Raw genomic sequence first — 16691 nt, forward strand, 5'->3', positions numbered from 1 at the left:
GATTCTTTTGCAGGCATGTTTGCTAGACACCACAGTTGGACTAACACAATTTCAGAATTGTTTATGACCTTATTCCATGGAACAGACTACTAGTTACTGAAAGAGTTTATAATTCAGGTGTCAGCAAACTTTTTAAGCAGGGGGCTGGTCCACTGTCCCTCAGATTTTGTGCGGGGCCAGACTATATTTTTGGGGGTGAAATGAACGAATTTCTTTGCCCCACAAATAACCCAGAGATGCAGTTTAAATAAAAGGACACATTCTTTTATATATATATATATATATATATATATATATATATATATATATATATATATATTATTAAGGGTTTTCTTGTTTTACAGTGTAAGTGTAATGCCTCATATTTTTTTTTTCCCCGTGTAACATTTTTACAAATCCATTTCATTTGTTGAGGCATTAGGGGGAGAAGAAAAAAGAAAAGAAAAGAAAAAAGAGGAAAGGAGGGTGGAAGGAGGGGAGATGGATGGGGGTGGGGTGGGGTAGTGGTGTTTCTATTATGCTTAATGTATGTAGTTTGGTGTCAGCGTGCTTGTGTTGTTCACTTGTGTTCCTTTGGTGGTGAGAGAGGTTGGGGTTGGCCTAGGATGTGATTGTTTGTTTGTGACTGGCTGCGGTGATCTTTGTTTTCGTGTGTGAGTGAGGTGGGTGGGTGTTTTGGATCAAGTTAGCCATATTGATTTGTATGCTGTTGGTGGATTATTGTCATTGTCCTGTTGGGCTGTGTATGTGATAAAGGGGAGCCATACCGGGGTGAAGGTGTCTTCTTCTGTTTGTCCCCGTGTCAGTTTCAGTTTGTTAGTTAATTTTTCTAGTAGGGCTGTTTCCCATACTATTTGGTACCATTGGTCCATGCTTACTCCTGACAGGTCTCTCCAGTGTCTGGTTATGGTGTTTCTGGCTGCTGAAAGTAGGTGGGTTATGAGTTCTTTGTGGAGTAAATGGGCATTGTTGTCTTGGAAGATGTTTAGTAGGGCCAATTCTGGGGTGAAGTCTAATACTTGCTTTGTTATTTTACATATTTCTTGCATGGCTGTTGTCCAGAATAGTTGGATTTTGGGACACTCCCACCACATGTGGAGGTATGTGCCTGTGGAGGTGCACCCTCTCCAGCATTTTGGTGAGGTTCCTGGGTGTATTAGCGCTAGTTTCCTTGGTGTTAGGTACCACCTGTAGGTGAGTTTCAGTGTGAGTTCTTTTCTTTTTGTTGATATGGATTTAAAGGGGGGTTTAGACCACATTCTGGTCCATTGAGTGGGGTTAATCTCATAGCCTATGTCATTCTCCCATTGTTTTTTGATTGCGTCTAGGGGATTTGCCGGATTTTGGAGTAGTATTTTGTATATTGCGGATACCGTCCCAACATAGAAGCATATTACATTGCCAACCAAATACGTCATATAATTCCATACATACTAGAAGATGAGACAAAACAATGGGTACACCTAGAGAGGGACACAATTGAAAATACCTGCACCACAACATACCCACTCCTCCCAAACAAACTAAAGAAAATTCCCACAACACTTAACAGGTACACACAGACCATGCTCAAAGCATGGAAAACACAAATAGGCAAACTATCCCCAACCCCATCCCCACTAATCCCCCCGGACCATGCAGCACAAAACCTCCAGATAAAAGCCTGGCGAACCAAAGGCTTATATCGCCTAATAGACTTTTATAAAAATAACAAACCCTTGTCAACACAAGAAATACAAGACAAACTAGAAGACACCCAAATGCCCTGGTTAACACAACACCAACTACATGCCCTCTTAAACAACCCAACAGTAAAATCAGCAGCAACTAGGCCCCTGACAACCTTTGAAAACCTCCTCCTAACAACAAAGGAAAATGGTAAAAGGACACATTCTACTCTTGAAAAAACACGCTGATTCCCGGACAGTCTGCAGGCTGGATTTAGAAGGCGATTGGGCTGGATCTGGCCCTCGGGCCTTAGTTTGCCTACCCATGGTTTATATTATATGAATGTGATAGATGAATTGGATGGTTTCTCCTGTTTCGATTTTGAATGAAAGACGTTTATTTCTAAAACACTACAGTTCCTTTCATCGCTATGTTCCGAAATGCAGCTGATGAAATCACGTGGCATCCGAGCTATAACACACTCTCAGCCTATGACTCTTCGTCTTTATTAAAAAACACCCCCCCAAAAAAAACCCAAATAGAAAGCCTAGGAGAAATTGCATAAGTCACTTCACTAACTTTTATATTGACTGCATTTCATACAGATTCAAATCAGTGGATGTTCTCCATTTTGTATGCATGCATTTCGTGAACTCATAAGTTAAAATTACATTTCCAAGACAGATTGATCGCAACGTTCTCTATGACAAATGCTGTAATCCTATTAGGCATGGAAACTCTTTATTCTTCTCTTGTTGCTCAAAATAATAACCGGCTCTCTTGTTTCTCTCTCTGCCCCCTCCCCTTGATGTCTCTCCACATTTAGAAATGCCAGGAAGCCCACGAAACCAGTTCACGTTCAGACCACTGCCGCCACCTCCACCACCGCCCCACACATGTACCTGCAGCAGGAAGCCGCTTTCAACAGCTGACTCTTTCCAGGGAAGATCAATGACGACCCGCAGCCAACCTAGCCCAGCTGCTCCGCCCCCTCCAACCAGTACGCAGGACGCAGTGCATCTCCATAACAGTTGGGTCCTGAATAGTAATATACCACTAGAAACCAGGTAGGTATAAACCAACAATGCACATATCTATGACCTAAAAATAAAGTGTATGTGAAACTATTCATTTAACAGGATTTATAAGCCATTATAAGCAGTTTGCAGAAAGAATATCAAATATTTGTTAGAAATGCTAAAAATAAATCAAACATTGTTGAATAAAAGTAGTGGAACAGGATTCAAATGTACTAAATAAATAAAGCAAAGAAAAAGTAGGTTAATATTGGGGATCAGGTATTAAATGTAGGTTTTCTTATATACTGACGTGTAATTTTTTGTCATCTAGTCAACCAATTTGGGTTTAATGGGAAATGCATCATGAATGAACCCACATAAGCCTTAGGCTCTTGCATCCCCTCCCGCTTTTTTGCGTGCCAGAGGAAAAGCTTCAAAGCTTCCAGTGTCACTTTTTGACAAACCATAGTTTCCTATGATGCCCAAATTCTGGGAACTGAGTTAGGTTGTTACTGAGAATAATCCAGGATCAAACCATGGTTTTAGATCCTAGCTTGTTATCAAGCCATAGTTTAAACCAACCACAGTTACTTGAGTTAAGATGTCATAGGGATGCTTAAAAACACAGAGAGAAGTGTTTAATCTCATTTTCTGGCAATGACAAAGAGAAGAGGGAAGGTTAATTCATGCACTGGGAAATCATTCTTTCCCGTAACATCTTTTCTTCCAGGAGATTAAGGCAGCATACAGAGTTGTATCTCTGTCTCTGCCCCTGCCTGTTCGTCTTCACCACCACAACCTTGGGGGGTAACTGGTCCTAGGCCAGCCAATGAACTATGAACACTACAGAGAAAAGTGGTATATTGGTGGATACCAGTTATTTGTCCATAACAGTTACCCTAAATGACCTTTTGTATTATTCCAAACAACGGCAATGCAGACTCTGCTTAAACAGCACTGTAGCCTAGGGCTACTTTATATATGGCATTTCTTCTTCACCACTGTAGAGAAAACTGCCTTATTTCTCAGTTTATTTCCAGCAAATGATCTGATGGCAGAAGAGGAAACACCAGTGCATTGCTCCCCCCCCCCCGCCCCCCACTTTTCTCAAAGTTACATGAAAGGGAACAAAATTCTTTTACAATCAAACCAGATGCATTTTGATGGCAGATGTATCACTGTGCTAAATCTTTCTTGTATAATAATACTGAAATCTATCTAATAGGTTTAAGCCGATTCTTTTATTTTATTTTATTTGGAACATTTGTAATCTCAAAGTAGATTTAGAGGCATTAATTCATCTCCCCCTATAATAACCAGAGATAATTCAGAATGCACATGTTGAGTGCTTATATCCTTCAAAATCTCATTCTAATTCTTAAAACCACAGCGGTTTGTAACAGCTTTCAGGACTGGACAATTCTTCCTACAAATGGTTATATTTATTCCTATTTCCTATATTTCTACCTCATGCTTCAGTTCTGAGGATTCTAACAAGAAAATCAAACCGTTGTCGCAGTCATCATTATCAACAGCCCTATCTGTACATGATATGTAAATATATACTGTAGATGTATCTTGCAAGGAGCTCATGCATAGTTCTCCCCCTTTGCATTTTGTCCAGGAAAAAGCTCTTAGGTAGGTTAGGCTGAGGGTCAGTGGTTGGACCAAGGTCATGTTCCTATTCTGAAGTGCTTACAATCTAAGCAGGACCAGCTGCAGGATTGTGGGGGTTTTTTTGGCGGGGGTGAGCTGGGCAAAGTGTCCTCTGATGTGTCATTTCCCCTGTTAGGGGCCTTACTTGGCTGCAGTGGCCACAGGCAAAGTGAGTCTAGCCACTTTCTTAATTTCCCACCATGCCCAATACATTTTTTGTTTTTGTGGCTTTGAAGGGAGGGGAAGTAGTTGGAAAGCTGGTAGTGTGCAGCTTGAGAAATGGGTGGAGGGATTAGATGCCTTAGTACGAGTATATTTTTATTACGCACTTACAGGCAATGTCAGGGACAACATGTATTCAAATTACCACATAAAGGCAGAATATCTTCTTTTGAATTCATTATGTTGGAGGTGCACCCAATTTCAAAAGGTTGAATTCAAAAGAGGATATTCTGCCTTTATGTATATTAAGGCAAATGCAGTAAATATTGTATTGATTATGTTCTGTGTTGTTAGGTTGTACAGTGGTACCTCGGGTTACATACGCTTCAGGTTACATACACTTCAGGTTACAGACTCTGCTACCCCAGAAATATTGCTTCAGGTTAAGAACTTTGCTTCAGGATGAGAACAGAAATTGTGCTCCGGCAGTGCGGCAGCAGCGAGAGACCTCATTAGCTAAAGTGATGCTTCAGGTTAAGAACAGTTTCAGGTTAAGTATGGACCTCCGGAACAAATTAAGTACTTAACCCGAGGTACCACTGTATTGGCAATTTAGTTTTGCTAACCTTTCAGACTACTGCAGCATCAGTGCAGAAATGCTTAAATAAATAAATAAATAAATAAGGCCTCAACAAAGTTGTTCCCCGATGAAATAGTTTGGGGTTTGCTCGTGTTCCTTTCTTGGATGAGTGCTACTCTCACCATTTACCTGAAGGAAGGGGAAGGAACCTGTAGGCTGCGAAGAAAGCGTTGGGGCTTGTCCTGTGATAGATATTCTTCTAAACTGAGAAGGAACCAACAGGGAATCACCACTGTAAGAACTTAGCAGAACTAGGGGTGAACTGCTGAGCAAGAAGGCGCTCAAGGGCAGAGGAGAACTGTAGTTGCCAGAGAGTTTTTGGAGTTCATTGCTGGCCAGGACAAGCAGAGAAGCCAAAGTCTGCATCTGACTCTGTACAGAGATGTTTTTAGTCAGGAACAGCCACCGGAGTAAAAGTGGCTATCTTGCTTTTTTTGTGTGCCCCATATAAGAATAGATGCAGAAAAATAACTGAATAATGGTGGTGGGGGGGAAACAAAGGAAAGTTACAAAGCCTTTTCAGTTACACATAATTTCGCTCAGGCCCCATCTGTGTTATACATTTAATGCAGTATTATACCACTCTTCCAGCCAAAATGGGTCTAGGATTGTAACCTCTAGTTTAAAGTAGGGTAAATTCCTAGTTTACATGCACAATCTAACAGCACCCTATTATTAAAAACTAGTGCTTTCAGAGTGGTGAAAGAGAGGCAGCAATTTGTGGGAAAGGATAGCAGAGCTAGGATAACATTAAAAAGGTTAAGAGGCCCCTTTTAGAGGCAATTTCTTATTTTCACCTTAGATGAATTTATTATGTCTCCCTCTCCATCATGATAAAGCACTCACACATGTTGCCAACCCATGGCTTGTTGCCTTTTCTCTCACTATAAATAATTAAATTCTCAGCTTTTATGGACACTTTGCTCTAATTGTTCAGGACTGATGATTTACAGGGTCTTGTACTGTCATTATCTTTGACATCCATAGCTCTATGTGCTTATTGTTTTTATAGGATCCTTAAAACTTCAACGACTCAACAGAGCATGCTTTCCTGTTCTCTTCATTTCAAGTTTGTTTAAGTCGCTTAAATACACACTGGTTATCTTTGTTTTGCTTTGTTTATTGAATACAGAGTATTTCTGCAGCTCAGCCAGGACTGAGAGGCGAAAGCAGGTTATATAACATGTTATAGAATAATGTACTTTCAAGTCATGATCCAGAAAGTCGCAGGAGTAGAAAAGTTTATTTAAGAAACAGCGTTGCCACTTATGCATCCCCGGAAATAGGGGACATGCACCGCTGAAAAAGAAGATAAACGAGAACACAATTTTCATTAAAAATGCCACATGCTAATTTATAAGTATATATTCAAATTTAGAAATAATTACTAACATGTAAATTTCAAAAAGGCAAGCCAATTAATTCCATTTCCAAATCACCTCAAATAAAAATGTTTTAATTAATTTTCACCACAAATCCATATCACTGTAAATCAGTTCCTGTTCAATTAACCTACACCCAAATAGTTTGTTAAAATATTTGAGGCTATAATCCTATGTGAATTTACTTGGGAATAAGCCATAGGTGCTTTACAGCAGAATCCTAACCGTGTCAATTCAGAAGTCAGTCGAATTTAATTCCTAGGTAAATGAGGTTAGGATTGCAGCCTTAATTACTTAATTACGGGTGTAGCATGGGAAACAACACCTGATGAAATTCTTCCTTTTATGCAACAAAGGCTGCAATGTAAGGTTGCAGTCCTAAACTTTTTTACAAGGGCACAATTCCTAGTGAAGATGGCAAGAGTTACTTCTGACTACAAAATTAAACCAAAAAGTTTGAGTAGACAAATAAATGGAGTGGAATGGGGCACAAATCAGTAGGAGTTGCCTCTGAGTAAACAGACAGCAGGTCAGGCCTATGGTGGTCAGATGAAAAGGGAACATGGCTTCTACACCTTTAAGGGTTTTATAGAACTGGAATTTCATCAGGTATAGCTTGCTATTAAAGGTACAGGAGCCCTGTCCCTTTTTCATCTTGCCATCCTAATCAGGCTGCAACCCATCCCAAGGTCAGCTTTACAGCACTGTCAAGCAGCAGTCCTTTTCTTGGACTTCAACAATTTAAATGTTCTTCCATCTAAAAATATCCATCCACACAGAAAACTAGTATCCCAGGAGAAAGAGCACACTCTTCTACCTGACATGTGCTTTGTGCAGGGAAGGCTTTCATTTTTGTTTGTGCTGGGATTTGGGGAAGGGAAATATTCTACTTTGTCCACACCCCAGTGACAATTTTGTTTATTTTTTATTACTAACAGACAGAGGTCTCCAATGCAAGCCTTCTAATATTGCTGCCTCTCAAAATAAACATTTCTTTCTCTCAAAGATATATTTGCTACCTCACCTGTCTCACAACAGACGCTTGGCAGCAATTTTCAAGTCTACAAGTTTATTGTCTCCTACATTGTATTTGTGTCACGATTAAGGCTGCAGTCTTAAATGCACTTAGCAGGGAGTAAGCCCTTTGAATGGAATGGGCCTTTTTTCTGAGTAGATATACATATAATTGTTCTCTAAATGAGCAAGACTTAATGAACAGGAACTATTCAACCAATTACAGTGGTACCTCGGGTTACGAACTTAATTCGTTCTTGAGGTCCATTCTTAACCTGAAACTGTTCTTAAACCTGAGACACCAGTTTAGCTAATGGGACCTCCCGCTGCTGCCACACCACCAGCACATGATTTCTGTTCTCATCCTGAAGCAAAGTTCTTAACCCGAGGTAATATTTCTGGGTTAGTGGAGTCTGTAACCGAAGCGTTTGTAACCTGAAGCGTTTGTAACCCGAGGTACCACTGTATCTGTTGGATCAGATTCCCACCCAGCTCAGCTCAACCTGGGAGTCATCCAGGTTTATAGAAAGTAATGTTCTGCTTTTAAAACAAGGAGACTTTGAACCAAGGGTGTGGAAACCTTTTGAGCTACATTGCCTCATGAGGAATCTTCTGGGAGGACATTCTAATGGTGGGCAGGGCCAGAGGCAAGAGAATATGGTTGAAAAAATTAATGCCACTCTAAACTTAATGTAGTAGGCTACATTCCAGGCTACACAAAAGGCAGACATTTCTGTACACCTTTACACAAGCAAGAGGTACATTCCATTTCAAGGACACATTCCAGATAGGCATGTGATTCAGAGCAAGGCCTGTGAGAAGCATGACCAGGAAATCAGTTGTGGCCTAGGAAGAGGCCTAAGAGCAAGATGGAGAGACTAGGAGACTCACAGAGGGAGTTTGGGCCTGAGGTCCCTCCTCCATACTTAAAACTCTTCATGACTATGGCCCTGGGGAGGAGTGCCTCAAGCTACTGGCTAGATGTTGGCTAACAGTTCAACACTATCAGTTTCAGGTAGCCAGCTGTATCACTTTGTTTCCATGCCATTTCAGATGAGCTGCCACAGGCAAAGTCGGAGAAGGAAGTTTTCTCCACATGGAGTGGAATACTTCCATTGTTTTCTGTTAAGCTAACACAACTAAAAAAACTTAAATAGTAAGGAACTATCATAAGTAAAAGACTGAATACTGAGACCCCCAAGATAATAGCTTGATAAGCTGGGCCCATCCTAGCTAGGTTGGGTTCCCCCTGCCTCCCACAGGCTCCTCTAAATTCTAACACATAACAAGGCTTTCTCCATTGAGAATTATAATAAGCCCCATGTCTTTATGGAGATCCTTCTGGCATAGTAGGCCAAGGGGATTCTGGATCACATCTGTCAGCTACAGTCCTTGTTTTTTCCTTCATCTGCTGTTCTTGATGATGGAATGCCTTTCACACACGTCTTCATGTGATTAGGAATCATTCAATAAAATGAACTAAAATTGGTTGTAAAATAATACGAACAACAACAACTACAACACCAACAACTCAATGTATTTTTTACAAATAAACATCCAAGGCTGAGACCTTTAAAAAACCATTCAGTTGGTAACACTTTTCAGAACAAAATGACTTCATTTGTTTCTGAAAGTATGAATTGTGGGCGCCTGCTGTATCTCAACATGTTCCACAAAACAGAGACAGCCACATGGACAGTCGTGCTCCAAATTGCTGTAGAGTGGATTTCTCATATTTTTGCCAGGGTGCTGCTATCTTTACCAATGGGGGGATTCTGATTATTTTTTTCAAATGCACAGAGTATACTTCCTTCTTTCTTAATTAACCTGCTGTACCTATAATTAGAGCAGTTAAACTATGGATTTTCCTCAGGCTTTATTGGTGAAGTGGGGATGCTAACTGGCATTAATGACTGTGACTACAGAACAGGGGAGGGGGAGCATTTAATTAATATGAAGTACAAAGGTGTAATCTTGTATGTATTCAGCCACCACCACAATGTAGACACCATCTCATTGTTTCTGTGTGAATGGAATCATGTGATTTAAGTGTCTTGGATTTGTTTGGCATTCTTCCAGTATTTATAGAATTTTGGGGGGAGGCGAATAGGTTTTCTGTCTATGTGGTTTCCATTTGTGTGTTGATTTTGTGTGTGTGATATTGCTTCCATGCTTAATCATAGGGATGCAGCATTATAGTGTTGTTGTCTGCTCCACAACAGATCACTTTTTGTGGGTGTGCAGCTCCTTTTATTGTTTTGTGTCTTGAGCAAGTACCTTTTTGGACTGTTGATTTTTAAAATAAGGTTTTCTTATTTCAATAGGCTGCCCTTCAGCAAAGCTATTAGGGTGACGTCCAACATGAATCAATATAATTATATAAAATTATGTACAATCACACTTAGGAAAACAGCAGAGCAGAATAGCAGCATTCAAATCCAACATATAATAAAACTTCATCAATGCAACTTTTGAGTTTTGTTGTCTGTCTTGATGCCCACGATTGTCTGTGATAATGCAAAAAGCACTCAAGATCATTCAAGTTTATATGAGTGAACCTGATGCCTCCAGGTGGTGTGGACTACAACTACCATCATTCCTGACATTTGTCTATGCTTGATGGGGCTTATGAAAGTTGTAATTCAAAACACCTGAAGCTTGTTTAGCTTGTTGAAGGATTATATGTACCCCGGTTGGTGATGGGGAACTTGTAGTCTTCCTGATATTGTTGGACTCTAAGTCCTGGGCCAATGGCTATGCTGACTGATGGGAGCTGGAGTCCAATGGAATTTGGAGGGCCACAGGCTCCCCACCTGTGGAGTGGAGTGGGGGGTACATCTTACTCTCTGTGGAAAATGTGGCAACCTACACAACTGCATAAGTCAGAAGACTTCCTGAACTGGAAGATTTGAAGACACTTATCAGACCAACGTGACACTTGGTTAATGAGTCGTTTCTCCAGTGTTCTTTTTTATCTTCTTTATTACAATGAAACAACAACCCAAAAAATAATAATGAAATGCTGTTTCATTTTTCAAATCCTTTTGGCTTGATATCTGTTTTTCTGGCATGCCTCTTATACATGCCATTTTCTGTCTAATTAAATAATAATTCTAACCTCACTTGTGGCACATCACATTTTGAAAAGGCACATTGAGGAATAGAAGTGCAGTTTGACAGCCCCTCTACTGATTTTTCACTGCCAAATAGTGGTGGTTATATATATATATATATATATATATATGAAAAAAGATTCAAATGTCTTGACTACAAAACAGGATGAAGTAAAAGTTATATGTATTTGTCAGTCACTTCACATAAATTTATTTCTTCAGTTATTTATCACATATACAGGCAGGCGCCATTTACGATGGGGTTATGATCCGAGGCACCATGTACATTGGTGAAATCACATATAACTGAAACCCATTGAAAAAACCTGCAAACACCCTGCTCCACTCCGCCCCCATTCTGCCCCCGTTCCACCTTTTAGTGATGTTTCAGCGATGTCCTTATGATTTTTTCAGGTCACTTCCGGGTTTGGCTCATTGTGTGTATACACACTGAGCTTTATGGAAGAGTGGGTATTTGAACCCTTGTCTCGAAGAACATAGTCTGACACTCTAACCGCTACACCACACTGCATCTTTGCTCATTGCACCACACTGTCATTGTTTTAATGCTGCTAGCCAATACTATGTAAGAGTCCGTTTGTAACTTTGTGTGTTTCTTATGCATCCATAATCCACTTTTCCTTTCTTTTTTGGGTGGGAGGTTATAAAAAGTGTCCTGACATTTTTTTAGATGCATTGGGTGATTTTAGATGTGTTTCTGCCTTGTTGTAATCCAGCACAAAGGCATGTCTAGAAGCAAAGCCACTACCTTCCAAGTAAACAAGGCTGTTATCAGGCTTAAACAGAATAAAAATGGAAGCACCATTTCACTGTGCTATTAAACCACAGGCTTGTCGCTATATGGGTAGATTTCAGAATTTCTGTTTAGTCAGAAAGGCACATTCATGAGAACCGATGGGACCAGATCAGTTCTATGTTTTAGGCTGCTGTTAAAAATAAATCAGTTGCATGAGATTTTGTTGGCAGATATCTGTGGGAAGAGCTTTAGCTCAGTGGTAGAGTGCTTTGAATGCAGAAGACCCCAGGTTCCATCCCTGAAATCTCTAGGTTGGGTTGGGAATATCCCTTGTCTGAAAGTCCTGGAAAGTTGCTGCTGGTCCTTGTGAACAACACTGAACCAGACAGACCAATATTTTGACGTGGTACTTGTTCCCTAATGGAGATTTTATGTCAATTATGTTTTGTTAAAAGGTTTGTACGTGTGACAATATGTTATTTCTCTTTTCCTGGATTCTGTTGTCATCTTTGCCTGGCATGGGTGGGCTCCAAGGGCTTGTCTACACTTCCACTTGTCCTGTGCCTAGAAAGCATGGGTCTGAGCAATTCTTTTGCTGGACCCATGCTTTCTAGGTACAGGTCCAAGCGGTTTCCCCCTTGCCCCACTCCTTCCCAGGGAAAACCCGCTCTTGCCATTTGCTCCGATTGAGTGCTAAAGAGTGGTTTTCCTTGGGGAAAAGCAGCAGCACAAGAAGAAGTGTGGATAAGCCCTAACATCTTTCATTTGCCATGGCTGGTCTAGCAAAATAACTTACAACACCAATATGTTTAAGAAATTTTGAGAATAGCTTACATTTTCTTTACAATAGAATATCTGCACTATAATAAACCAAGAGCTCTCTAATAGGTTATTTCCAGTAATTAGGAGATGCAGTTTCATAGTCATCTTAGAGTTCCTTAAAAAAGAATACATATGAAATCATACATATTTAATTTCTTAACTGCACATTGACAATCTATATTTTAACAGATATCCATCAAAATTACGGTAATTCTAGATCGACATGCTTTCTCAAGTCATTTTAGTGCTATTCTTTTTTGTGTTTGAACTACCATTCAGCAATGAATCAACATAATTATTGCAAGCTATTTATTGTGATGGCCTTAATAACAGATTTGAGTTTACCATTTTGTTGCCTCTTTTGTACTCTAATGATCTCTCTGAGCTGTGCATCGCAGAAAGTAATCTGTGTTGTGCATGTCAAGCCATTCATGTTAATGTTCAACAATCCAATAGGTTTTCTGTTTAAAAGGAAAATGGGGAATTAAAACATTTTGCCATTTTCTATCCAGAAACTGTTAAAGCATTTTTTAATAAAAAAGAATAATGTGAATGGGAAAAAAAAGACCAACAAGAATTTATTATATCCTTTTTCCTTATTCCACATTGTGGTCCTGATCCTGATCCCACAGAAGTCAGTGGGGGATTTGCTGGCCCTCGGCTGTGGAATTGCCTTCCACCAGAAATCAGGAGGACCATGTCTCTTCCCTCGTGCCAAGTGAAATGTAAGACCCTCTTTTTGCAACAGCCTTCCCTCTATAGCATTTTGCTACTTTATACATAAAGGGCCTAGGACTTCTGCCCTCAAGATAAAGGAAAGAGCATTCAAATCAGAGGGGAAAGATTTACAGTTTGATAGCAACATGTTTGGGGATAAAGTTCACCACATGGTATCACTGACTACTTTGTGTGATTTTGTAAACAACTTTCAGCAATTGTAGGGGAGGGGAAAGAAGTTTGCTTTGCATTTTAAAATGGAAACTACATAATTTGCACTTCTTGAAACAACATGCAAACTAAAGCTTAATTATCCTTCAAAATATATATATTAGTAAAGATTAACCTACAAAAATGCATTATATTAGAAACAGTAGTTTGTAAAAATATCCTTAATTATCCTTCAAAATTTGTACTTCATCAAATTTTGTGAAGCAGTTCTCCAACCAAAAAAGATATACAGAAATGTATATAATAGGCAAAAGTGTCTGTAAAAATGCATATATTAGTAAAGATTAACTTACAAAAATGCATGCTATTAGAAACAACTGCTTATAAAAATACACACTTAAATGCTGATGAATTTTCATGAGGACTTTAATAATAATCTGAAACTGATATGGAAATGCAACAAATTGAAGTGAACACTGGAAAAATGACAAACTGAAGTTGACACTCCCATCCATTCCTGAACAGTAGGGATGGAAATCTTAGGTAAATGAGCCACAATGCTTAAGAATTTTCTTTATCCAACCCTGAAGCCATCATAAATCTTTCCATCAACATTTATGTATCCCTTAGATATTTATTTTTACAAAGGGAGAAACCAATAGGACTGTGTTAAGAACCCCAAACTATATTCAAGATTATTCTAGGCTAGAATTCTGGATTGTATGTGCCCAATACACATAGACCGATTTTGGAAGTCTAAGGGCTATGAAAAACCAGCAAGGTGGTCTAGATCTAGATGTGCAATCTGGGAATATTGGACAATAATGCAACTTACAAATACATGTTTCTCATTTACTGTTACGGAGGCCCTAAGCTATATGATGGTTCTTTCCCCTATTCCATCGAGTAATAAGGGAATAAGGGAAGCTCCAATGTAAGATGTGATGATCTGATGAACTGCAGCCACTGTCTTGGTGCCACATTCTAAAAAACATGACTTGTCACATTAACTCAGGAACATGGAACATGTGGTCCCCAGATGTTGTTAGACTCCCAACTTCCATAAGCCCCAGTGCTTAGCATGAGCATGTGAACTCCCATGGTTTGGCTTGGCATGTTGGACAGTGGAATAGACTCCCTTGAGAGGTGATGGACTCTTTTAGAAGTTTTTAAGGAGAGGTTGGATGGTCATCTGTGATGGATGCTTTAGCTGAGATTCCTGCAGGGGGCTAGACTAGAGGCCCACAGATTAGCTACCATGTTCAAAAGGAACAGAAAACAAATTTGATGCAATGTCTATGTCAGGGTTTTTTTTTCTGGCCCAGCCGTATCTTTATCTTTTCCTGGCCTTATGAACCAATTGATAAAAATATGGATAAATGAATCTTTTGCAATATTAACGCCATTCACCCCTGTCCCCCAAATCTAAACACCTGAAGTATGAACTCACGGTCTCCAACCAAACACGGATGCACCTAGATCACTGGTCACCAGTGTAGCACTGAGCACTGGTACCCTTGAGGCCATCGTCTTATGCCCATGAAACCTTTGAACCTCCCACCTTTAACTCATTTGGCAATGAGGTAGGTAAATACATTCTCTCCCCGCCCCCCCAAAAAATAAATTGAGCTGAAGAAGGAACCTGCAAAAGTGTCTCTCTTCCCCACTTCCTCTTTCAGCTTTCTGTGGCTTTCAATGTTTATTCTTCTGAAGTGCCTAGAGCTAGTGATACTCCTAAGACTCACTTAAGACTCCAAATGCTCATGGGCCTGGAAAGGTTGCTGACCTCCAACAGATGCATCACACACTGCCCCCCATTTAATATTTCCTTTATTAATATAGGCACATCATCACCACATGTCAAATCTGGCACCACATGAAAGAAAGATAAATATATGCAGAATGAAGGGTAATATCAACCCTTCTTACTTAGAAAGTGCATTGTACTTTGTCAACATTAACTCATTTGGGCTGTCAAGTCAGCCTAAAACCAGTCCGTTCACTGCCTTGTTTTTAGCCAATTACTGAGTTATTAAAATTAGTTATTTTATTAGTTAGTTATTAAAATGTGTAATATGTTGTCCAAATCAGGAGATACACACAAATATGCCAGGAAGCTTTGGGCACCATTGCATATTCAAATGTTTTGGTTACAGTTTTTCATTTTAATCTGCTGCTCATCAAATAGTAATATAATTTGGTTAATGCTCTTAGCCCCAGGAGATAGCACTATATAGTCTCTTATGATTATCTATATACATGTGTATAGTGATTTTTTGATTTTTATTGGTAGCCAAAGCAGCTGAATAAACAGGCTAACTCCAGAAAGCAAATGCTTTGGCAAACTTCACTAAATCATAAACAGATAAGCTGAAGAAAACTTTAACAGCAAGACTGTTGTAAATAACAGTTTATGGACAGACTCCTTTTGGCTAAGCAACAGAACAGATCAGGTCAGATGCTTCTAGCAGAATATAATTATTACTGTTAAGCATACTGAACATGCTAGTCTCTTCAGATATAAGAAACCCAGGGCTAGAGCTATTAAGTAGCCTTGTGCCAAACCAGACCTTTGATCAGTCTAACCCAGTATATACTAGGTAGGGGGAACCCTTGGCCCTCCAGATGTTTTTGAACTGCAGTTCCCATCTGCCACAGTAAGCATGGCCAATTACCAGGGATTATGGGGAGTTGTGGTTCAGCAGCATCCTGAGGGCCAGGGATTTCTCACACCTCGTCTACACTGACTGGTAATGGCTCTCTTGGATTTCAGATGGGAGTCTCACCTAGCTTTACATGGAGGTCCCGAAGATTGAACCTGGGACCTTTTGGATGCAAAGCAGATCCTCTATCACTGAGCTATGGTTCTTACTATTGCTCCTTTAAAATTCTAAGGGAAAATTATGCTCTAGGTTGCACTTTTGGGTGTGATCCCCTGCCATTGCTATCCCCATTATCCCATTATCCCAAGGACATACCAATAAGCATAAATAATATATAGCTGTTGCCTAGGGCTTAAAATACTGACAAATTAATTTGTTATATAATTTGTATATAAAACGTGTATGTGTTTATGTGTACACACACACATTTTTAATTTTATACACCTTTTTCTCCCACTGCTCTTGACTTTTAAGTGCAGCATGACACAATTAGATTGCGTATGTGAAGCTTTTCCTAGCAGAGAAATAAAGTGCTGGGAGAAGCTTCAAGTATTTCCCTCGTTGGCATGAATCCATAAATTCTGTCAACACTTTTGAGAGAGCCATTTTTTTTTTTTTTTGGTGGTCTCCAACAACCCTCCACATCTCATGTACAGAGGTCTTGGGACAGAGTCTAACTCAAGGTCACATTAAGGCTCAGCTTCGGTTTTACTTGGAACCACTGAAGCCTCTTGCTGCTTCCAAGCATCTCTGAAGCTCAGCACAAATTTGAAGATGAGGGGAGCAGGGGAGCAGATTTCATTTGTGATGTTGCCCTGAGACTTCCTACTGCTTCTTAATACCTTTAGTGCACAGCACAAGGTCAGAGATAAGGTCCCATCTCTTGATTTGTTCTGGGACAACCATT

General features: G+C 39.8%; 1 protein-coding gene and 1 long non-coding RNA gene across 11 annotated transcripts in view; one reads left to right on the forward strand and one right to left on the reverse strand.

Moving 5' to 3' along the window:
- The window catches only part of LOC307207744, a 962945-nt gene that overhangs the window by 739319 nt on the left and 206935 nt on the right, over window positions 1-16691 (reverse strand). The gene's annotated exons all lie outside the window — the stretch shown is intronic.
- The window catches only part of TENM1 (teneurin transmembrane protein 1), a 399682-nt gene that overhangs the window by 196126 nt on the left and 186865 nt on the right, over window positions 1-16691 (forward strand). For 6 of the 10 annotated variants that reach the window (XM_079961576.1, XM_079961584.1, XM_079961581.1 and 3 more), the window contains exons 4-5: window positions 2495-2735; window positions 12866-12958. In XM_079961576.1, the coding sequence (XP_079817702.1) occupies window positions 2495-2735; window positions 12866-12958 (334 nt within the window). The remainder of the gene's footprint in view (window positions 1-2494; window positions 2736-12865; window positions 12959-16691) is intronic. The other 4 variants (XM_079961582.1, XM_079961583.1, XM_079961585.1 and 1 more) reach the window with 2 other exon arrangements.

This window comes from Podarcis cretensis, assembly GCF_951804945.1.
Source record: "Podarcis cretensis genome assembly, chromosome: Z".
Classification (NCBI taxonomy): Eukaryota; Metazoa; Chordata; class Lepidosauria; order Squamata; family Lacertidae; genus Podarcis; species Podarcis cretensis.